The 24,559-nt window shown below is 42.2% G+C and overlaps 1 protein-coding gene across 2 annotated transcripts; it reads right to left on the bottom strand.

Annotated features, from left to right (window-relative positions):
* Positions 1–4,860: 4,860 nt before the first annotated feature.
* Positions 4,861–21,361, bottom strand: NRBF2 (nuclear receptor binding factor 2). 2 transcript variants are annotated; one of them, XM_086752122.1, is made up of 5 exons: positions 21,184–21,291; positions 17,953–18,007; positions 9,130–9,214; positions 7,511–7,551; positions 4,861–6,401 (listed from the first exon to the last, which is right to left on the bottom strand). In XM_086752122.1, exons 4-5 carry the CDS (start codon positions 7,532–7,534, stop codon positions 5,688–5,690), a joined length of 738 nt encoding a protein of 245 aa, XP_086608248.1. In that variant the 5' UTR covers positions 7,535–7,551; positions 9,130–9,214; positions 17,953–18,007; positions 21,184–21,291; the 3' UTR covers positions 4,861–5,687. The 2 variants fall into 2 exon arrangements, with proteins under 2 accessions (XP_086608248.1, XP_086608247.1); XM_086752121.1 differs by lacking the exon at positions 17,953–18,007 and having other exon boundaries at positions 21,184–21,361.
* Between the last annotated feature and the right edge of the window lie 3,198 nt (positions 21,362–24,559).

The following is a 24,559-nucleotide window of genomic DNA, read 5'->3' as shown; positions in this document are numbered from 1 at the left end:
ACGGCTGTGTACGTGGCTTAGCTGAAACAGAAGTTACTGGATTGCTGGAATTGCCGGCAGTGAAACCGTGGTCCCCATTACGCAGGTCAGATGTAGGGGGTTATAACAATCTGATTTTAAAAATCTATTTATTCTACTTTTCCAGCTTCACGGAAGTTGCTCGTATCTGTGTGTGTAAACCAAACCCCCAGCTGATCAGCACTGCATTCTCATGCTCTCTGACCTCTTCGGTAGGTGGTAATTTTGTTTGTACCCTCTCCCGTGACATCCTGTCAAGCCCTCTCCTGCTCGCACAGCTGACAGCCTTCCCCACCCTGTGCCTGTAACTGGGAATTTCCCTTCCTTCTCCCTTCCACAGCCACCGTCGCCACGTTCTGCTCCTTTCCCAAGAAGGATGTTTGCGCTCTCCCCCACATCCGTGCTGGATGAGCTGCCTCTCCCTGTTGAGACTCCCAGACTAAGGCTTTGCTGTGCTTTCCCCTCCTAACCCCCAGCTCTGCCCCAGACAATGTCCACTCTCCACTGTGCTCCCACTTTCCACCTTTTGACTTGCGCTTTGTTAGCAGGAGTGCCACTTTGCCTTCCCCGCCTTTGTGTTCCCGTGATGCATGTGCCCCAGGAGGGCAGGGCAGCACTCCGTGTCGTGGGGGCTCCTCTGATGCAGTGTCCACTGCCACATCCCTTTCTTTCCATCTCAGCAGGGCAGCCTAGGAAATGGACCAAGGAGCAAATGATCTGTAGCGTCAGCAGCACAAACTCTGTACTGTTTTCATTTGTTCTTGTAGGTTTTGAAAAGGAAGTTACGATCTATATATAGCTAGTAGGAAAATCCTGCCTCACAGCAAATTGAAGACATGTTTTACCTGATGTGTTGTGTGCAAACAGTTGCATTTTAAACGTGGGCCTTTCTAAAGCTAAGTGGTAGACTGAAGGATTTTTACTGCTGTAAGTGAACGTTTCTGGTCCCTTCCAACCATACCAATACAATATATTCTTGACACAGATGCCTATTTCTTTTTCCAGTCCCTGGGCATGTGGTTTTATCGTAGCTCTGTGCTTCCTTAGTGGAATTAAAGAGTAGGGTTTAGTAGCTCTGAGGCAGGAAATCCTGTATTTTCATAGCTCTAAGGATCTCATATTGTTTGATCTCTGTAATACCTTAACTCCTGCAGCAAATGGGCCTGAGGGAATGCTTCAGATGCTTACAAGACCAAAAAGCTGGGTAAGTTTAGATTACTTCTGGTAAAACAAACATGGGAGAGAAAGGAAGTGGAGGAAAAGATAGCCATAGCTCTCAGCCTTTAGGGAGCAAAGAGCTTTTTTATACAGTTGAACTCCATTGGCCGTATACTCAGACAGAAAGGTCTGGCAAATACCTGATTCGTGGCAGCCACACTACCACTCTGATTCCTTTTTGACAGTTCTACGGATTGATTTTGTTTTCTACTGTATTTTTAGTCCAATTCAGTAAGGTATTTTATCAGCTGTTGTGGCTGTACTTGCTTTTCTCCATCAGAGAACCACAGAACAGCCCAGGCTGGAAAGGACCTCGAAAGATCATCTAGTCAAACTTTTTGTGGCAAAGGCAGCCTGGGTGAGGTGTAGTCCCCTCCACTGCAAGTAGGTCAACAGGAATTGCAGATAGCTAAGGAGCTGTTGCTTATGGGAGAGGAGGCAGGAGTTTGAGGCCACAGTTCCTGAAAATGGAAATGCTCTTAGAGGAAGAGGTCACAAGATCTTCTTTTCCCTTTATATAAAACCAAAATGTAAAACCCAACACTTCTATGTTTTGGTTTTAGTTGTCATTGTAAGTAGCAACTGGTGGTGCAGTCTGCAGCTTTTCTTCTCAGGAGACTCCACGTTGCTTCCCAGCTGCCTGCCTTTGGTTTCTCCTTCTGGGGAGACAGAGCCAGAGACTGGGTAATTACAGTTTCTTTTTGCAAAGCATATGTTGGCTATATACAAGAGGGATAATATTTCTGTGTTCCAAGACAAGGGTGGTTTCTGTGGTAAAGCAAAATCTATGAATAGAAGTCAGTGTCTGGACACATATTTAAAATTGGTTCTTGGTGAGACACTTTGAAATCATAGAATCATAGAATGGTTAGGGTTGGAAGGGACCTTCAAAGGTCATCTAGTCCAACCCCCCTGCAAGGAGCAGGGACATCCCTGACTAGATCAGAATCACGGACCACAGAAGCTTTCAGTCCTGTCCAGTATGAAACAGCACAGATCAGACTCGCCACCCGTGGGAATCTCTCCGTGTACTGTGCCGGGCTTGGTTACAAGCTGCATGACCACCGATACCTTACTGCTTTGTTGCTGCTGCTGCAGTTTATGCAAAATTTGGTACTTTCTGCATAGTATTCACATACTGCACCTTTTCGTTATTCTCGAGAGGCTCAGGGAGGAAGCCAGTTAAGATGATGATGGGAAGAAAGGGGAAGCAGGGCTCGGGGTGTCAGCAGGAGCCGTGCCCGAGTTTCGGTCCCACCAGGTGGTGGTCGGTGGCAACCAGACACTCGGGAGAGCGGCAGCGGCGGCCCGCTGCTCTGCCGGCTGCTGGCCTGCAGGAACAGAGCCAGGGAGTGGGACAGGGCCGGCAGCCAGGAGGGTGCCCCACTGCTGCCCACGGGGCTGGGCACATTCGCTTGTGCAGGAGATGGCAGAGGGAAGGGGAAATGCAGCTAACCAAGGGAGGGAACCTGAACAGTAATGCCAGCTAACCCAGGGGGGCAGGGGAAGAAAACTGAGCGCTTCTTTTTATTGTTTCACAATGCCAGACCTCAGATGAGCTGAAAGGCAATAATCATTTAAAACAGTCTTGTAAACTGTAGGGGCACAAACTAATTGCTGACAGACACTGGAGAAGAATCTCCTTAGATTTAGCACTATATATCTTTAAAACTTGTCCTCTAGTGGTGAGTATTCTCTATACAACCTTTAATTCTTTAAATGGGACTGCGTGAAAGTCAGATTTAAGAGTTCCTTACATGTAAAAATTAAAATATTTTATCTTATTTCATATGCTTAGCTTTTTCCCTGGAATGTAAAGTATTTTGTAAGGAAAAGTCATTATCCAATGGATCCTCAGCTGTAGGACATTTTACAAATGTCCTATGCTGCTGCTGAAAGGGTCAGTCCTACCTGGTCCCACCTGTCTGTCTGTCTGTCGGGTAGGTTTCAAGGCTGGCTGACCATGCTGCTGTGTGGAAGGGAAGGGAATGCTGGCAGTGCTAGGGCTCTCCTCTCTGCAGCAGCATACGTGTTGTTCACTAGGCCATGGTCGGACTCTTTACTGCTATCGGCTGCTCCAGGTCTATTACACAGAAACAATCGGCATTCTACATCACCTAATGCGGCTTGTGTAACGCTAGCAGTAATGCTAGCAGTGCTTCTACTGCAGCTCGGAACTCCTCTCCTATCAAAGAGAACACTGCATCCATCCTCCTTTTGCATCATGCATGGGAGTGGAAAACTCTCATACTAAGCCACACTGACCCAAGTTTGATTTCAGCTGCAGTCATGTGTTGAGCAGGCAGACTACAACAACAAACATTTGCATTGCAGCACAAAGAAAAGTGTTAACACCACTTTCAAAAGTAGCAGCATGGAATTTTGTCCCTACTTGCCTCTCTTCCTACAGAGAAGTAGCTTCCTTTGGATCTGGTGTTTTGTTTATGCAGGGACATGTTTTGTTCATGAAGGGACACTTTAGTCTTAAAAATCAAAGGTAGAGCTTGCAATTTTCCTACCTCCCATCTGAAGAATCCTGACTCTTCAGCAGAGGTAGCCAGGCTAAAAATTGGTTCCTTCTCCTATAGCTGCTGTTTGCAGAGACAGCTGAAATATCTGTCTGTAGCTGACAGCTCTGGGCTATCTACCCTTAGCAGTGACATGAGATAGGTGCTTAAATAATTTTATTTCCTTCTTGTGGGCACATACCATTTTCTCTGGTTTACTTACATGAATAGAAACATTACTCTCCACTGCCTTGTTACTTGTACCAGCCAGGCAGGTGACTGTGGAGAATGTAACTCTTCTGAGAGCAGCAGCTGGGGCTGACCTGGAACAGGTTTCCTCATCACAGCTGTTCTGTGAAGCCATGTGCTGAACTGCTCCAACTGAAAAATAACTTTTTTTTTCCCCCAGCAAGATTAATATCCTGCTACCATTCAGCACAAGGGACCTCTGCTAATGAACTTGTCTTACCTCTGTTTCCATAAGCTTTTTCTAGCCTCCAGTCCCTACTCTCCTTCAAGCAAGCACAGGAGACACCAGGTATACAGAGGTAAAGGGAGAATTTGCACAGCAGTGAGGCTTTCTTGCTGCACTTCCAAGTCTATTCTGTAAGAAAAATGTACCCTTAGAAAGCAAGCTGACCTTGTAGCAACACAACAACTTAAAATGGGGTGGCTTGCTGCACCGAACACTTTTCATTAATCAGTAACAGCTAACGTCAACTAATGCCTCCACTACACATTGCAATGCCTCAGTTGAGGTAACAACCCAGTGCAGGGGCAGGGCTGGCCAATGCTCTGGGGCAGGGCACTGTCTGACCCACGCTGGATGGGTGTGCGCAGCTCTCACAGCACGGTTCGTTCAGCTCCAAGTAGCCTGTCCTTGAGCAAAACCATAGCGCTGCTTCCTCTGACACTTAGCGCTCTGTAGGTGTTAGAAGCCAGCTATTAGCCAAACCACTTCACATATATGCAAGGCCCTCTGAATTCATCCCAGCTTTCTTGTATTTGCTGGGCGATGAACACAGAAGTTCAGCTCTACCTGTGTACTGTTAGTATAAATCTTAGTTTTGTTTTGTTTTTTTTATACTCTGCAACACTTGTAGAGATTTAACACACATTTAGTGTCAAAACACCTTGATTTTTATTTTCATATCCTTTTTGAATCAGGTTAAGCTGTAAACAATTTCTTTTTCAATCAAATACTGCCAGCTAGAATTACTTCCATTCATGCATCACTGAAAACAAAAAGGGTATTTTTCCTTAAGTATAGATTTTTTTTTTTAAACAATGTGACTTTATACAGAAACCAATAGCTAGATTCAATGCACCCTGATTAGTTATGTAAACAGATAACCCAAAAAAACTTGTCAACAGAACTAATAAGTTGGTTCCTTCATAGAATGGAAATTAAAATCTCTCCCAACTTGAGGTTAACATGGTCAGGAGAAAAGAGTGTGGCACATAAATCCATCTAGGAAGTGTATAAATTGCACTGTATCTGAATTAACAAAGTTATGCATAATGAAATGCACAGTATAAATTCATGCTAGAAAGCATTTTTCAATATGAAGTGGCAGCCAACTGGCAACCATAACAGTTAGGTTCTGCACCATCATTTATGGCATTATAGATAATAACTATTACCTATAGCATATTTTAAAACCCTGAAGAATTGTGTTACTTGAAACATTCTCCAGGCAGTCATTTGGTTTGAAACACTGGGAGAAAGACTAAAGAGCTTGCCATCTTACACCAATTACGGTACCTTTAACTTTTATGAAGTAGATCAGATATGATGTGTATTTCACAGTAACAAAGTTGCTTTAATGCCTTTTCTCCAACAGTAGGATTGTGTTAGATGTTTCTGCCCTCGGCTCACCAATGTCCTGGTGGTTTTCCCTTTTCTTAAGTTTAGGTAACTACATTGAGCACTTTTCCTGTTTTTTAACTATTCATCAGTCCTTTCAGTATATCTTCTGAGAGTTCCAGCAGAGGGAGTTCAGGGGACGGGATGTCCAGAGGTGGAAGGTTGGGTATTGGAATGTCCTTTGCCTTCCCAGCAGTTGCAAACTTCTGCCAAGTTGCAGCTGAAGAAGTAGATTCTGGGTGTTGTTGCAGACTCCACAGTTCCGACTTCTCAACAAAGTCAGCATCTACATCCAGCTCCTTGTCTACTGGAGATTTTTGGAGTCTAGCTCTTTCTGCTTTTAACTGCTTATTCTCTCTCCTTAATCTCTCATTTTCAGCTACAAGAAATTCTATGTGCCGTTTCAAATCGGCAATTTTGGTTGCCTGCTCTTCTATTATTGTTTTGTCATCTTTTGGAGCTTTACTCCCAATACATGCTTCTACTGGCTCCTTTTTCTTCTGAAGCAGAAATAATAGCGTATCAGGGTCCCTGTCAAAGACACCCTGAATATCCTGTGGATGCTTCTCTGTGGAAAGGCTGTATTTCTGAGTAACAGGAACCAATACGTTTTGATCATCAGAGTCTTCAGCAGAAGGCTTATAAGAAGTCTGAAGATGTGCAGCTATTTCCTTTTCAGCATTCTGCTGGGCTTTCAGCTTTTCTTCCCTCTTTGCCCTTTTCCACCTCTCCTGGATGAGCAGTAACTGTTTCATGTGACTATCCCTTTGTAATTCCAGTGATAGCTGAGCCTGAGTAAGAACAAGATTAAACAATTTAATTGGTTGATCCCTAATCCTACTTGAATATTCACACAATTTACACGCATGTGTATATTTACAGAAACAGCATCACAGCATGCCTGAGGGAGGGGGAGGAGCTTTTATTATTCCGATACTAAATCCAACAAGAAGTGATCTCTGCTTGTACAATGCAACAGATTCAGATATCGCCCAAATTTAGCGTAACTCCTGGGATTGTGAAGGAGTGAGTTAACAATTGGTCTGTTTGTTTGTTTGTTTGTTTGTTTGTTTCTTTTTAAGTCACTGATAAGGCTATGATAATACCTCTGAGCAGAAGCACTAGGAGTTTAACTGACCTATGACCAACACCAAGAAGAAAGATTCACTTTGCATGCACAGCCACACTTTAGCTGAATAATACAAACTATTTGTATGCTTCTGTGATGGTATCTGTGTAGATATATTAATAACACAACACTAAGCAGAAAAGTGCTGCAACGATAGATATGGTCCCAAATGATTCAGCCATATTTAATGAAGGGGGTGGCACGGTGGTTAATAATTCACAGGAACCACCTGGGTAAGAGGCTACTATTTTTCTACAAGAATGACCCTTTGGAGTAAAGGCAGATGCCTGATCTCCAAGAGTTGTTTGCTTTGATCATACTGGCTAAAAGCAAAGCCTGTTGCTATATAAGTGCTGAGCAGACTACACTGCTACAATCACAGATAGGTTTGTGCAATGATTAAGGAAAGGTGTAGGTTCTGGAGATGCCCCAGTCAAGATGAATAAAACCAAAATTACATACTGTAGATGAGATGCTCAGCTTTGTGCCTCAGCAAAAGAGCCTAAGTGTCTCACAGCAAAAGTTAAATATGAAACAATTTTTATCCCCTACTTGAAGAAGCCTTGCAGACTAGAAACCATTGTTGGTGAACCCTTGGATGGGTTAGTAGTTCTCTTGTCCCCGCTCCACGTAAAGTTGTAAAAACTCTCAAGGAAGACTAGCATCACTACACTTCTAAAACTCCTGGTGCAGTTGCTACGGGTTCAGAAAGCTATGCAGAGGCACACAGAGCTATGGCTGATTCTGGCATCTGCTGCACTTTGGTCTCACCTGCTCGGACTGGGTCAGCTTCATAGCGTCTGTAAGGTATGCTGCAGAAGAGAAAATTGGGAAGTATTTAGGACAGGATAACAAAACCTGAATGTTTGCATAAAAGCTAAGAAAAGACTTCAGACCTTCAATATTCTGAATCCCCACATAAAAGCAGCAGTCCAGAGGCATAATATTTACCAAGTTACAGTGGCTGGAAACACCTGCTATTTTTCAAAAGCCTGAAAAAAATACTGTAAGATGATGTAATACATGCTACACCCTTCCCATGGCATCCTGTTGGCTCAGGTTGTTCAAATTTGTTTTTTGGAGGAGGACAGCAGCCACTTCTAGAAAGTCCCAGAACAACCTTCCCATGAAGGGAAGAAACATAGCTAAGGACCAGACTTTTAAAATACAAGCATTTAAAGACAAAATGTGGTAAGTGAAATCCTCTTGTCCACAGCACATCAGTATTATGAAGTCATGCTTTTAAATTACATTCTTGATGAAGATGTATAGTCCATAGCTCCCCACTTTTTTCATCAGCTTCCCCTCCACGCCAGAAAACGTACTGGCTTACAGTCAGAGCAGCACTTCAGACTTTCAGCTATCTTGCTAGTGCTGAAAATTACAAGATACAAGAAATTTTTAATGAAATTCTGAAGGATGTAAGATAATGGCATAGAATCATCAGACGAAGAAAAGAAAGAAACATTCAATGCATTTCTGGCTTTTGTCTTGGTATATGAAGTGAAGGAAACCAAAAAGGAAAATCTGCTTATTAGAATGTAAGTCCTATCCCTCGTTGCTCTGGGTATTCAGAAATACCAAAGAAACTAGCAGTTTCTCATTCTATGGGATTTTCTAGTATTTATGAATGGAAAGTGAGAATGCCTGGTTTCTAGGTTATGATGTTCGGAATAGCCACTTATTTTGTCCCCATACAAGCCCTGTCACTGGAAATGTTCTAGTTGTTGCACCAATTAAGACCTCCACTTTCTTCTTCTGCCAAGCAGTTGCTACATTGTCAGCCAGCTGATGGACACCAACACAAATAATTAAGCATGACTAGTTAAACGGACAGGTAAATGCATGACGTCTTACTTAGGAGAGGCTGTCAACTGCAGCATCAAGGCCTGTGATGCAATCTGCTGTTTTGCTAGAGTCCTGGGAAAGCTGGGCTCATCACCTATTCTTAGCTGTCTTAATTCAGACATTAAGAAAGGGAAATAAATCAACGTTTGTAAGCAAACATTTGTCAAAATATTTCCTTTAACAACAGAGAAAGCAGGTGACTTCAGCTATGAAAGCAGTGAAGAAAATATGTGTAAAGTGAAACCGGCTTACATCAGGGCCCCAAATGTAGTTTCTGCATGACACGAGGTGTTGGCTTCATCTTGAGTCAAGAACTCCGTTCACAGCGATAACCACCCCCAATCAAGACAACTTTGGAAACGTCTGACTTTAGCTACTTATATTATAAAAAAAATTTCCAAAAGGATGCTTGATCTGAACTGAAAAACAAATTCACATTTTAAGAATAAAATTTTTGCAGGTAACTAGATATTCTACTTACATGAAGCACGCAAATGTAGACACTGATTTTAAGAGCTGGAATGTGAAAAATACCTACTCACCAGCAGCTTTTCTGTGACAAGAAATTGCTTCTTCATATTTCCCTGCTGCCAACAAACGGTCTGCTTTTCTGCTCTGCTGGTGAGCCTTAAAATAAAAAGAGCATTATATTAATGAGGATTAACCGACAAATAGTTATACCCATTTTAAAAGTAATCAGTACATCTAAGAAACCTGTCCTGATTCCAGTTCTCAGGCTCTGATCTGCTCCCTTCAAACTTTACAATTTGATACCTTTTTAAATACTACCTTACAAGAATCTGTACCATACAGGTAAGAAAGAAGTTTGTTAATGCAGCAAAGATGATGCATACACAACAAAATCCTTTTGAAGCTGTTCCTCAGAAAGTACATGTTCTCCTTTATAGGCAGGAATTCACTATAGTTGTGTAAAAAGACCAGCAGACCATACAAAACTATGAGAAGTTGTAAGTACTTAGAACCAGTTTACCTGGCAGAATGCAAGATATTTTGATTATGTTACAGCTTACAGCTGATTTAACATTTTCTGCTGCCCCACACCCAAGAGACTTTGCCTCTTAGGTAAAGAAATTGCAAATGATCTTTGGGGTTTTGTTTGCAGCTTACACGAATTAACGGAAGCAGCATAGCCACAGTTAAAAGATACCAAAGTCATGTCGTTGCTGTACAACAGTTAAGTCTACGCTAATTTTTGTAAATCACTAAGGTAGACTAAGGATGTTGCTGAAAGCAAGCAATTGATGCAAGTATTTGCATATGGTCAGTGAGAAACAGTATTGCATAACCAGCACTGCAACATTTATGAAAGCAAGTCTTTTTGTCATTAGTACGAGACATCAATATAAAATTTGGAGGTCCTTCCTCCAAGACAAGCTATGTAATATGAAAGGCTACAATCACTAACTGGCAAGGCTGTCAGTAACACAGACTATTCCCAAGACTTCTTTACTACATGTTGAGTTTTAAGTAAACAGACATTAGGTACTGGACACTGACTCTGTGAAGCAACACAAAATACTTATGAATCTGAAAAAGTGTTTGCCTGTTTCTCTGTTGATTATGTTTCTCAAGAGAGCCTTTATCAAATCCATGGTAAAGCCTGAAATCTGTCTCTGTAATTCTGTCTCTAACCCATACAAATTCTCTATTGCCTCCTTTCACCAAAATAAAGGCATAAAACATGTCAGACTTCAGATGTTCAGTGAATACAAGTCACCAACTCACTTTAAGCATGTTCCAGGATCAACATTAAAATGAGCGCATTTGTTCATACCCTAAGATGCTAGAACAGCTAGTTCCCTACAGGCCTTAGGAATTACACTTTTCTCTGTCTCCTGCGGTCTTGGAACAAGCATTGAAGGTCAGATAATCCAAACAGAACAGTAACATGATTCTATCAGGACTAACATGATACTTACACTAACATGCATTTTACAAACAAGTTCCAAAATGCAGATCAATTTCTTTGCCATCTTTGTCCTCTGAATTGACCTATCACCTACAGTGTTACAGTAAGTTCAATTTTCTACCACAATTTTAGCATCTACAAAACCACAGAAGAGAATGACTTCCTCAGGAAACACTCTTTTGGGCAACAGCTGTTCTTAAGCAATCTATAGGAATTATATCACTGCATTTAGACATTTGGCTGTTCTAAAACTGATTTCATATGTTAATATTGAGTTATAAAAAAACCCCACCAAAATGACACAAAAACCTCTCCTTGATTTTTCACAACAAATATTTCAATTATATTATTCTTCCTCATCTTCATTCAATCCTCACAGTATTGTCAGCATTCCCTGTTTCTTCTGCCCTGAGGTTAAATAATCTAAGAAGAGAAAGTGTTTTTCTACTGGAAAATAATCTATTTTATGGCCTTTTTCTATGGGCTCCTAAAAACGAGATATGCTGGAAAGATAAACCTATTTCCCATGGGAATGAGCAAATGGTATCAGCTCATACAGAGCCAGCTCCTCTGTTATTCATGGCAGCTCATCTAGCTACAACTTAGCCATGTTATGGACATAAAAACACCCGAGTTAGCTCCTTGCAAAACAATTTTTCAATAAATTAGTATTGATACAGCTGCTTCTGAACTGCACAGGCAGGTCTAAAAAAACAGGGCAAGAGGAAACAGGGTAGCTAGAGACAGAAGAGCTAAGAAAGCAATTCAACAAGCCAGGGGCTTGGTTCTATTTATTAGTTTCTGCATATAAGAACTTACAGAATCATAGAATGGTTTGGGTTGGAAGGGACCTTTCAAGGCCATCCAGTCCAACCCCCCTGCAAGGAGCAGGGAGATCTCCAACAAGATCAGGTTGCTCAGAGCCCGGTCCAACCCGGCCTTTCCAGGGATGGGGCATCCACCACCTCTCTGGGCAACCTGTTCCAGTGTTCTACCACCCTCATTGGAAAAATTTTTTTCCTAATGTCTAATCTGAATCTACCTCCCTCTATTTTAAAACCATTACCCCTCGTCCTGTCACAACAGGCCCTACTAAACAGCCTCTCCCCATCTTTCCTGTAGGCCCCCTTTAGGTACTGGAAGGCCACTATAAGGTCTTCCTGGAGCCTTCTCTTCTCCAGGCTGAACAGCCCCAGCTCTCTCAGCCTGTCCTCATAGGAGAGGTGCTCCAGCCCTCTGATCATCTTTGTGGCCTCCTCTGGACTCTCTCCAACTGGTCCATGTCCTTCTTATGTTAGAGTCTAATTGCTCTCAAAGGTTATTTTCATATGTTTTAAACTACTGGAGCACGACCTTACTTAAATCACTTAAGCACATGCAGAACATTTGAGGACAGTGAGTTGTTATTTGATCAAACAATTACATTATTTCCATTGTCAATTAACTCCCAGTGAAGCTGAAGGGAGTCTGAAGAAGTTGAACTGACCATCAATAAAATTAAGAAAACAAAAGTCCAGAGAAGCTAGCAAAAAGAAAAGGTAAGACTCTCTGACTACAAGGTCAAAATGCCTTTCTGGCTATTATGTCAAAATATACAGATGTCAGGCCATCTTACTCTGATGGCAGAGCAGCAGACTTCCACTCCAGTGGACACAAGAGGAACTGCAGCAGAGTATTAAAAAAAATAAATATATAAATCAGTGTTTCAGCACAGCCTTGTGTGACAAAGCTAGGTATTTTGCAGTCAGTCATGGGGGAGGAATTCCTCATTTTGTGTGTTTTCCTGCCAGCTTGACAAGGAAATATTTGCTCATTTATTCCACCCTATAAGTGTTTGCTCCAATTAGTTGATTTTGCAAGGACTAAGGAATTTCTCCCATTTTAATGGTAGGTTATTCATCACCAGTAGTAGTAGAAATTAGTGGTGCTGTTTCCAAGCAGCAAGTGATGAAGCTACAACTGAAGTACTTGGATGCTTAATAGCCACATATTATGAATAAGCGTCTACATCTTGTCCAGTCTGCTGGTTTATTCTTAGTGCTCAGTTACACTTAGCCACACAGCATCCAACCATTGTTAGTAAATCTATTTTGCACTCAGAGTGGCCTGTATCACATTATAAACCTGGCAATCAAAGAATTGCTCTTATATCACAAAGTGAAAAAAAAATGGCTCTGAAGTTTATCCCTGGTCTGATGTCATGCTAGAGGAAGGTGTTTACACCAACAACTCTGGAGCTGCTATCCTGGTTCTCAACAGATTCAAGCAGGACTGCTTTCGCTTTGGTCCTGCTACTGTGATGATTACAGAAACATCTGCTGCATAACTGCAATGAGTTTATATATCTAATTTTTATTTCCTCTTCCAGTTGCAGTGCTGGAAATAAATGCAGGATGTGGCGTAAGAATAATAATAAATTATTAACAAGCTATGGATTGAATGGGGGAAGCAGTTTGACAACTTCTTCCAGACGTCCCTCCCAACCCAGATGAGCAGGAATTCCCAATAGGCTAATGGACAGGTGTAACAACTTGCCTCTCATAAGAGGAAAAAGGTGTGAGTGAAGGATGACCAAGCTTAAAAGCTTCTTCACCCTGCTCCAACATATTTGTTTCTTAAGGGATGGGTGTATGCCTTATTGTGTTACCTGAACCACTCTGGATCAACTACAGAAGCAGGTAAGCTAGACAGCTTTCCTCCAACTTTCCAAATGTATTTGAGATGTTAAGGGATGAGACCTGCATTTATAAGTTTGTACTGCTGTTCCAAAGAAATGTTCCTATTTGATTCTCCACCCAACTAGCCTAAACCATTGCCTAAGTAATCTCTGAGCAACAGACTCAAAAAATAACAAAACTACGCTGTAAAGCAGCAATGTGGGCCTCCTCTTTGCCTAGAGCTTGTTTTATCAGCCCAAAAGTTAACACCCAACTTTTTTTTCCAGTATAAACTAGACAATGATGTGACTGCAGGCCACATGAAGAAATGAAGCTATAAGGCCCACCTGCCAGATTTCTTACCGCTCCCTCAAATGAAAAAAGGAAAAACGCTAGTTTTTGTTTTAAAGATTATGCACCATTACAACTTAAGGGATTACCACCATACCATCCTAGCTTAGGCTAGTAGAGAAAAAAAAAAAAAACCTGCTTCTTTTCCTGTATGATTCCAGTTAATGGAAGAGTAACGGGAAAAAAAAAAACTGCTTGATCCTACAATATTTTTAAAAGGTAGATGTAGTACTACTCATTTTCAAATAAAGTAAGTCTACTACCCTCTCCTAAGAGCAGTAATTTGCAACAGTTCTCCTGTAGCTGAGATAGGTAATCTTGTGTATGCTTTGTTTTTCTTTGTTCACCTAATGGGAACAGCTCTTCACTGGACAAAGACTTGCACAAGATGTTAAGCTTGCAGCCTTATTTGTTTGTAAGGGACTCTCTAGAAAGTGATATAGAATCATAGAATCACATGGTTGGATGGGACCTATAAGATCATCTAGTCCAACCATATAGTTTAATATGATTACGAAGCACAGACTACAGTGCCTTACTTACTAAAAAAGTTAGAAATGAAGGCAGGAAAACCGAGCTGCAAAAATAATGGGGCCTGAGGAAAGCAAAGAAGTTCTGTCTAATGTAACAGTTTGTAAATATTTTAAGTTAAACAACCGTTTGATGTTAACATGTTTTATGCTGTGGACTGTGGATACGAGTTATCCTTGTCAGAAAGGATCAATACCTATGCTCTCTTACTGCTGAAAGCAAAGATGAAGGCATTTTTTTTGAGAGATGAGGGCTTTATTTGGGAATTTGTTTCCTCAACAATACAGAGCTGTTTTTTGAAGAATGTATTTAGGAGAAAGGAAGAGTCAGAAAGTGCACATTGCATTGCTTCCCTATTATACAAAAGAGTGCTAAGTATCTTCCACATGGATTTTTACAGCAGCAGGCCATAAAGGGTGGATGAGGTAGTGTGCTATTGTTCCCCTCCAGCCCACAAACACTCTGGCAGTGGTACATGCACAGAAGTCTCTTTCAAACCCATTCTTACCAGGAAATAGTGAACTTAGAAGGGTTTGAATGCGTATGTCTGCATATGCATTGAAAAATTGAATGAAGAGAGAATACAAGTGGAAAACTTGATCTCAGAGATCCAAGAACAAACTACGGCCATCCATTTATTTTTTTTTTAATTAAGAAAAAAGAGTGCAATCATGATGAATAAAACTCAGAGTGCTTATGGAAAATGCTTGTATTTACAGGCAGTTACACTAAAAGCAAAAATAATAGAGTTGTACTGTAACTTATGCTAAATAATGGGAATATATTTGCCACTAAGCCTAAAGAAATGTTAGTGTGTAGCTTTATCAACAGAAGTAAGCTCCCTTAAAAACACTTCTTGTGTTCTGTAGAGAAAGATAGAGTTGACTGAAGGAGAAAAAAAAAAAACAAAACACCAGAACCCATTGTGGCTGCTCAAAACCAATACCACTGGCCACATGTGAGCTCAATTTTTTGTCTTTGAAAGCTGTACTTAGCAAGGTTGACAGAACAATGACTCAACTGTAAATTACAGGTTAGTGTGACTACAGAGGAAAACAAGTATATGAAACTCTCATGGAAATATATTCTCAATATTTAAGAGACTCCTCACTCACTTTGTACTGAACTGTAAAGATGCTTGCTTGTAAGCAATAGTATTAGAAATTAAGTATATGGGCAGACAAGCAACCAGTTGTTTAGCCAACCAGCATTAATTTACTGAATAGCTCTAATTGACTACATGTGTGTTGCCAACCTATTCCAAATTTAAGATAAAATGGTTAGTCTGAGTTCCTCACCACACAAATGCAATTAAGAGATCTGGAATGAAACCAACTCACATTCACACTACTCAGGTTAGGTGGGGTCTTCAAAAGTCCATACAGACATAGCTGCAGCTCCTTCTCTGATCACCTGCAACTTCATTAAGGTGTGGTATCCTTTTACCTAATCCATAGTCAAATCAATCTCATTCTCTTCCTTTTCATCTATTTAGTACGAGAAAAGCACTAAATGCTCCAGCTTGCTTGTCAGGGCTATTTTGTATACCTACAGTTCTCAGCTGCTTTGGTAATGTTTTTCTTGTCCCCATATATAGTGCTGCAGCTTGTACTACATAAGTCTTCCTAACTGGAGGTTATAAGCTAACTGAGAACAGTCCCACTGCCCTGATAATAAACACAAACAATCTGGGCTCCTGTATGCAGCCCTACACCACAGGGCTCAAGCTGTTACAGCAACTGAGCTACCCCTCAGTAGGGACAACTGAATCATCACAACAAACAGTCCAGTAAACGAACTATTCCAGGAGCAACAACTTCAAACAAGTGGAGCAGAAAGGCTTCAGCCATTACTTCAGTGTGCTGCCTCCCCAGGCCTCTATGAGACTGCATGGCTCAATGATAGGCATGTGATGCCAGGGTGACACAGCAGAATGGCACTGCTGGTAGATACCCAAAAAGCATCAATACTAGCAAGGAAATAATGCTTCTGTCAACCACCTGCTGCTTAGCTAATTATGTTCTTGACTGGGAGCTACTGCAAGTTGTTATATGTGCAACATGGAACAGTTTTGTGTCGTGCTTTAACAGTAGTTATGTGACTGAATACAATATTGTTGAGCTTTTCCAAGGAGGCTATTACTGATCTGGATACTCAGCTGAGTATTTGATGCATCACCTCAGCACCTCCACTTTACTTAAACAGGTACCCTGCTGCCTTTGTGGGTTCACACCTTACACTTCCCTTAGTTGAAATGAACAGCCCCATATAGATCATGTTGTTACTGGGAAAACCAGGACCAGGCTTCCACCACTATGGTAAAAATGGACTTTGTGTTAGGCATAGCTATATAATGATACTTACACTTCTATTACCTAAAAGCTTGCTTTCTCTTGTTTGAGGTCAGAATTCAGTGCATCTGCCTTCCTTTTTTCCATTTTTAGATTGGAAGAGCAAGTATAGCAGCTTTCAGGTTAAGCTTTATTAGAAAAAAAAAAAAATAAATCAAACTGGATCCAGTGGAGGTTTCTGTAGATTAACATAGCATTCCTGGTTTTCCAATCAAATAACAGAGGTGCAGGCTGGCATTAAGTCTCAAACACATTGGCCCATGCGGTTTAAATCCTTTGGTCTCTGGTAAACTTTCATAGATGCTTTCCATTTTCTCCTCTTATTCTTCCATATTGCATATTTATTCTGCTTGTTATTTTGCTGTTGTGTGGATGTAAACTTCTAAACCATTTCTTAAAGTAGAGCATTAATTGGCTTGCACTGCAATGGTTGCTACCAAACACTTACAGCATTAATAATAAAAGTTTCCGTTATATGTGATTCTTGCAATATATCTTTTATTGTGCTATTCTCACTCTAGCCACAGGTCCATGCTTTCTGTTTTTCATCAAAAGAACAGCTCTTCAAGCAGAGTTCCTTACCCTTTAAGAAATGTATAGGCAAAAGGTATTCACTACATTTTGGGTTGTATTTTATTATAAACCACATGAAGTGCTGTAACCTTGTAGGAAGAATACAAGGTAGAAGCTGTACGGCTCCTTAGCAAATAATCTATAGGAAGATACTGAGGTATTAAAGTGGACTCCGCAGAGTTACGAAGTCCTGGGTGTCAGACTCTGTTCAATGAGCAAGTTTCCCTTTTAGTCTCTTCTTAAGGTTGATACTATTTGTGCCATGTTTTTACTGTGTTACTTCCAAGCTTCTGACGGTCAGCAGGGTGCTGTTGTGATTCTTAACTGATACCTTTTGCTCCTGTACCTTAAGGTTAAAATTATTGCTGAATGGGAGATCTGAATTCTTTGCCTAAACCAGATGGCAGTAGGAAGCGCCCCTATAGTAGGCAGCACAGAGAAGCTCTTAACTGTATTTTTCAACAGAGCATCTTTTCTTATGAGACTTATCTTCATGCTTTTGCAGTAAAAGTTTTAATCTGTTAAAGAATGTGGAAATGTCTTGTTTTACAAGTAATCCAGTGCCATAACAGTGCTAACTGTTCAGCTGCACTAGATATCCACTATATGGTTGCCTGCAGGTGCAAGGACCACACTTAATCCCACACCAGTTTTAAGTTCCACAGCACAACCTAAGTATTTTATTTGTAGGGTTGAAGAATTGGCTTCCCTATTAGTAAAAGCATAAGGATTAGGGGTTTAACCCCCATTCTTTCAAGCTTAGATGATGTTTCTCATCTGTGAAGCACACAGTACACTAAGAAGGGAGAGGGCAGGAAGGAAAAGGGCAAGAGGAAGAGACAAAATGAATGCTCAAGTATCAGAGCTGCCCCAAAACGCTTTCCCATGGCTCTAACAACTCAGATGATGCCAACAGATTTTGGAAAAGTTGAGTTCATTCCTAAATGAAGTATCACTGGATACAATTAATACCTTGAGGACAGCTCAGTGGAAAAATCAAATCAGCAGTTAGTATTGTAGCACAGCCCTAGAAAGGTTAAAAGAAGGAAATATGAGGTTAGACTCAGCATGATTATTTGTTAAGCATGCAACAATGGCACAGAAGGTACATAAAAAGATAAAAATAACTTTAAAAGGAAAAATAAAAGGAGGTCTGAAGAACTAAAGGCCAAATTCTAAAAAGATAGGTCCATTTCTTGCTGAAGTCATTGGACCTGAAGGTCAGCAATTAAAACTTCCATTAAACAAAAAATTATAGTTTTCTTTTAAACAGATCTGAAAAGCAAATCAGTATTTGTTTAGTGCCATCTACAGAAGTAAATCAGTGAATGAGGAAAACCAAAATATAATTAAGTTTAAGAAAAATAAATATCATTGACAGTTTAAGGCATTAAGACCCAGATGCACAGAGATCAAATACTATTTTGAGGGAAACATAATTCAGAAGGTAGAAAAAGAATGTAATGAAGTCAGCAGAATGTAACAAGGCATGGCATATCACCTCTAATTAGGAAGGCTAAGCAAAAAGTCAAACATATAAACAATAACTGAAACTGAAAGCCATCAATACAAGTGATAAAGTGCAGTTTGTGTGCTACGTGTTGACAGAGAAATTGAGACATTAGGATACTGCAAAATTACTAAGGATTTTTTTTGTCAGATCAGCTCCGCAGGAAAATCAGGACAGTATCCATACCTTCCAGTAACTAAGACTAGATGTTCAAAGACACAAGTAATGTACAAGTTTTACAGGAGAAAGCAACATCCAAGAACGTCAGTAAATGCTAATGAAAAGCCTTAACTAAAGAAAAAAACAATTTAACAAAAATTAGCAAGCCATGACATGCTGAAAGAAGGAAAATACCTTGTACTTAAGTCATTGCTAGCAGATAAATAAGCCTAATGATTAGTGTATCCAAAACTACTTTGTAGTTTAGGGGTTGTTTTTTTTTTGTTTGTTTGGTTTTTTTTTTTTTTTCCTCTTCTCCCTGATGGTTTCGCATCTTTGGAAAAAGTTGTGCTTTTCCAATCCACAGGAACTACACTTGGGCAAGAGAAGAGATTTATAGGAGAAGCAAGTAAAATACATGATATTGGATAGAATCAAAAACTTAAATGAACATTCTTATATTGGAGGTTGCCACCGTCCCTGAATATTGCTGCAAATCTGAAACTCAGCTGCAGAGGGGGACTGTGAACAGGAGAACTTTGCAATACTCTAGTTACTCCTGTTCATGTCCTTGTGAAAATGTAGGCATGGTCTAATCATGGTACTGTACCCATTCAAGCTCTTGTTAAGAGTTTTAATGGTGCTTGACACAACCTGAAAAGATAGGTAACTTCTTTGAAAAAGACGATCCATTACTATATTGTGCAGCAGTTTCAATAAAAGTTTTTTGTATTTCCGAATACCCCTTAAAAGTGAGTAGGACCTTACGCACAAGCAACTTCATAATTTTCTGTACAAAGCTACATAAAGCAGCTCTTTTCCTGTATCATCCGTTAGGCAGAAGTGTCTTGATTTTATTGTTAGCCTGATGCTAGACAGGTGTGGTAACCGTAGACTTCTTGTCATGGTCGGAGGATCATTAACCAGGCTTTACTTGTATTCTTGTCACTCCTCAGTAAGTGGTCTCAGTAAGAAACGCTACTAAATGGTGCTATCTGTACTGCCACAGAGTTGCTACTTTCATCCATTTACTAGTGAATGTTCAAGTATCATCTTCTCCTTAGAAGCTCATGCACTAAATCTACATTTTAAAAGGTTTTTACAGGGTCTGTGAAATAGCTGTAGCTTATCCCTCCTGTATTACTGTGCTGCAAGTTTGTCTGACTTTAAATCTATCATATCAACAAGTTATGAGACCTTTCTACTTCCTGTTGTTCCTTATTTCAATCAGGCTTCCAGTATACTGAGTAAAAATGTCTGAGACAGCATGATGCAGACATATCCAGAGTGGTTGTGCGCCATCAGTTCAGATCTAAACAGACCATCTTCCTGCTCCCCTGCCAGCCCTAATTCCATGGGTGGTCTGCAATGCCAATTTTACAAGGTGTTTTGTTTTTTTTTTTTTGAAACTAGAGAGAGCAATCCAGAAATATGTGACTGACTCTGTATGGAGCAGACAAGGGTTTGTCTGGGCTGACACCAAGCTGGAGAAAATAAGCTCTGATTAAAAACTAAACTGACACAAGTCTGAGGTTTGCATGGCAATGTCTGAATTTCTGGATCAAACTCATTCCTGGAAGCACTACAACTGTACTCCTGGTGTGCTGCTAATCGGCATGCTTGCTAATTCCTGGCTAATTGGACTGCTGGACCAAAGCTGGTTTTCTAAGGGAAGGCTCTGTGTATCACCGCATCTGAGTCAAGATACAGCTTTGACAAAACCCACAAGGCAGTGGAAAATTAACTGTTCTTGACCCTACATCTTGCCTATGTGACAGAAATCTACCAATTTAGGCTGTTTAAAATCTGATTAGGTTTTGTGAAGAGGCATTTTTCAGACCTGTGTTTCAGTTAAAGTTCCTTAGAGATTTGGTTTAAGCAGAGTAATTACTGATTTAAGATTTAAAAGTATTTCACTTTCTCAGTAGTGCACCCTGATAAGTCTCTCAAACTCTTTAAAGTCACATAGATACGAGCTGTGCCATCTAAACATTTCCTTCCAGAACTTCCCTTGTCGTGTGTTTGCGGCTCGGGCCAGATTTGACCCCCCCGCCCCGATCTAAACATGCCGCTACATGCACCCCTGCCTTGTTTCCCCGTCTCTGGTGCTCCCGGGCACGGCGCAGCCCAACTCCCGCCGTGTCCCGCACCGGGATCTCCCGCGGGGCAGGGCTGCGGGCCCTGGCCACCGCTTTCCCCGTCCCTCAGCCACCGGACCGGGCTGCGGCGAGCACAGATTTCCCCCCGCCCCCGCTTTAGAAGACGCCTCACGTCCGGCTCGGCCCCGCTGCCCTCCAGCCAGGCCAGGGGCCGGTGCCGCCGCGGCAGGGCCTGGCACAAGCCCTGAACAGGTGCGGGGCGGGGGGGGGGGGGGCAGCAGTGAGGGCCCTATTTACTGTCCAAGTCGCGCTTCTCCGCCCGGTTACCCACCGGCAAGAGGGGCGGGGGTGTCACCCTGTCCCGGTGGCGGGCAAAGAGCGGCGGCAGGGCCAGCTGACAGAATCCCCCTCCCCGTCCCGCAGCCGCGCGCTCACCAGGTTGAGGGGCCCCTCCATCACTTCCATGGACGGCGGGGGCTGCGGGCACATGGGCGCGGAGGCGGCCTGCTCGCCGATGCCGCCAGCCCCCACCGCCCGGTCCCGGCTGCCGCTGCCGCCGCTCACTCGCGCGTCCCCGCCCCGGCGGGGTTGTAAACACGGCGCCCGCTTCCGCCCGGCCCCTACCGGGCGCCGCCTCGCGAGAGCCTCCCGCCAGGTCGCGCGAGACTGCGGGCCAGCGTCGCCGGGGCAACGGGCGCCGCTCCTGGCCCCGCCTCGAGGGCGGTTTTCCCGCCCGCCCAACGGCCGCCCTCGCGCCGCCTCGAGGGCGGTTTTCCCGCCCGCCCAACGGCCGGCCTCGCGCCGCCTCGAGGGGGCCGCTTTCCCGCCCGCGGGCTCCCCGCTGAGGGGAGGGAGGGGTGGGTCTGTACGGACGTAGAGCGCGGGCGCGCAACCGTAATTTCTTCCCCCCCCCCGCCCCGCGTTTTTTTTTTTGTTCTTCTTTTCCTTTTATTCAGCGCTCCATGTGCTACAGGTCGTCGGTCTGTAGGTGTGTGGGGTTTTCTCTGAGGAAAAAAAGCACCCAGCACGGTGAGGCAGCGTGGCGGTAAAAGCACCCATCGGCGCAGGGCGGTAAGGTCGGTGCCGGTACCAGAGAGGTCACACAGGCAAGCCGCAGACACGAATGACAGCGGGAAGTGGCCCTACCCTTGCAAACGTGCAAAACCAGCTCTTGTCCCGGAGGGCTTAGTTCTGCCCTGAGGTGCGTTATCCAGTGCAAGCAGAGGAGGTGAGGGCCGGGCTGTTACTTCAGCCCCGGGCGCAGAGCTGGACTGGAGGGTGGCCGGTTCAGCCCTCTCCAGGAGGAGAAGAGACAGCTCTTGCCCTTCCTGGGTCTTTGTTGCAGGAATTGCGGTGTATGAAGAGAGGTGACAATGACAGAGACATCAAAATCACAGCGTCACCGTGTATGTGCTAACAAGATAGTAGTATTAATTATTCAAAATAAACTTTCTTGAGGAAGATCGGCTAAGCAGGGCACTGAATGACAAATACGCTGACCAGCTAACTTACTGAGCATTGTGATCATCCTTATCCATACAATGTTGTGTTTGATTAAGACTATAAAGAAGAAAACTGCCATAAAGGGATTTTGTATTACTTTCTTAGATGGTATTAAGGATGGCATGAATTCATAGGAGCATGGCATTAACAGACTGAAAGGGGAATGAGGGCAAGAGAAAAAGTGGAGAGAGAAGTGGAGAGAAGGTAGGGGGGAAGACGAGACACTTAGAAAACAAGAAGTAAAAAAGCTAATTAGCAGCAAGTAAAGAAAGTCTGGGATTTCCTTTGTACCCTTTGTAGATGTGATCCTCAGACATGAGTGGCGCCTGTGGGTCTCTGAGGGAGCCTACATGCCCTGATAGGCCGTAGCTCTCAGCTATGCCTGTGCTATGAGGACTAGCTTGGCAACACAGGAGTGCTGGCGGGAGTTTTCCATCAACATATGTGGCTAGACAAGATCATCTCTTCGAGCAAGGAGCTTCCAAAATATACTTTGCTAGTTCTTGTTTTTGTTTGCCAGAATTTGTCTATCACTTGGTTTAATTATATGTTGCCAAGTCAGATCCTGTGTAGTCCAGAGTGGTTTTGATCTAGAGCCCATTGATTGAATAGTAGATAGGTGAAGTTGTCCTATATTGGTCATTGAAGGTATAGGTCAGCCAGGGTGAAGAAGAAAGACAGCTGGCACTTCACTGCCGGTACTCACACTCAAATATATAAATATGAGATGATAAAATTCAATTGTTTTGCTGTACCAAATTGTGTGTTTTCCTTCCTCTTAGCTCATGGACACACACTCATGAAGAGGTAATGTTTGTCTGTCATCTGTAGGAGTGTAGCTCCCATCTTGACCATCCCACTTGGTCAATGTTCCTCTTCATAATGACAAGCTCTTCTCTAACCCTTAGCCTGTGCTCCCTGGCCTTTTTCTCTCTCTAGCCAGTAGTGCTACAATAGGAAAAAGTCTACCAAAGGTCTTTACATCTGAGCACAAAATTTGGTTTTTCAGTTGTCAATGAAGTTATACTGAGTTAATGTGTCACAATTTACTGATTCTCTTGCATCTGAACGTGAGATCTTGTACACTTAGCTCATTGATTATCCTTTGCTATTCTGCATTAATCCAAAGGCACATTTTTATGGTCTTGCTAAATATAACATAGGATGAGATTTTAAATACAAACTGTTATTTCTAGCCACTATTCTAACTCTGTTTTTAATCTTTGGTGACTGAACTGCAGATTTTAATTTAATTTTTTTTTTTTAATTTAAACTATATTGCTGATCTGTTTGTGTATGATTTTTAATTTTGCATAAAATGACTCGTTACAGGTAGCTGCATAGCTGGTTTTTATTATGTGCTTATCAGTTCTCTGTAAATCATACCAATTTGCTAAAATAGATCATTAGGTCAAACGCTTTCTTAGAAATAACACAAACGTGTTCTGAGAAATGTTTTCCATTAATCCTGCTGCTGGCTTAGGAAAGGCAATTTAATTTATTGGGTTTTAAGAGACAGTCAATGTTCATTTAGAGACACAGAATCTTTAGTGGAAAAAGGAATAAGATGCTGGGCCAATTTACCACTTGTGGAATGGGAGGTAAAGGAGTGAGGAATATTGTATCAACAGAACAAAGGTTTTAGGAGCCGTGTTGCCAAGTCAAGCCAATGTGTTACAGTGCCCCCGTTGTTCACGTAACCAGCAGTGCTCATTTCTATTCTTCCAGCAAGGCTGGCAGTGACTGTAAGCCCCTCTGGGGAGCTGGCCATGCCTCTTCTCTTCCAGGGACTGTTAACAGATGCTTAAATGGGGCACTTTCCTTGACTTGCGTGCCAATGTTTTGTTTCCTATATCTAAGTCTAATCAAAAACTGGAGGCAAATAAAAAGAACCTGACAATATTACTTTTTAAAATCTCATGTTTTAAAACCTGCTAGTGATACGCAGGATTTGCCTCAGAACCATTAGTGTTGCCATTTGCAATGCTGTATTTAGTTTCTTGTGTGATTGTGGTCCCCCCCCCCCCCACCCCCGACAGGTAGGTAATACTTTTGGACTTTGTCAAAATGAAAATTATCTTTGTGCCCTGGTCCTTCAAGAAGCATTATGTTGCCAGTTCCTGAAGCGGTGGTGGAAACGAGTAAAACCTGTAACGTTATCTGTGTAACATTAGTTGCAATGTGAAATAGCGATGTTATTGCTAGTTCAAAATGTGAATTTGTATGGAATTTCTTCTTTACTCAGAGAATAGTCTTGGGACACTTTGTAGATTTTTGTCTGAAATTCCAAGATCCTGGAGTGCTGGAT

This window comes from Chlamydotis macqueenii, chromosome 7 (assembly GCF_036417535.1).
Source record: "Chlamydotis macqueenii isolate bChlMac1 chromosome 7, bChlMac1.mat, whole genome shotgun sequence".
Classification (NCBI taxonomy): domain Eukaryota; kingdom Metazoa; phylum Chordata; class Aves; order Otidiformes; family Otididae; genus Chlamydotis; species Chlamydotis macqueenii.
This window is presented reverse-complemented; position numbering and strand designations above follow the sequence as displayed.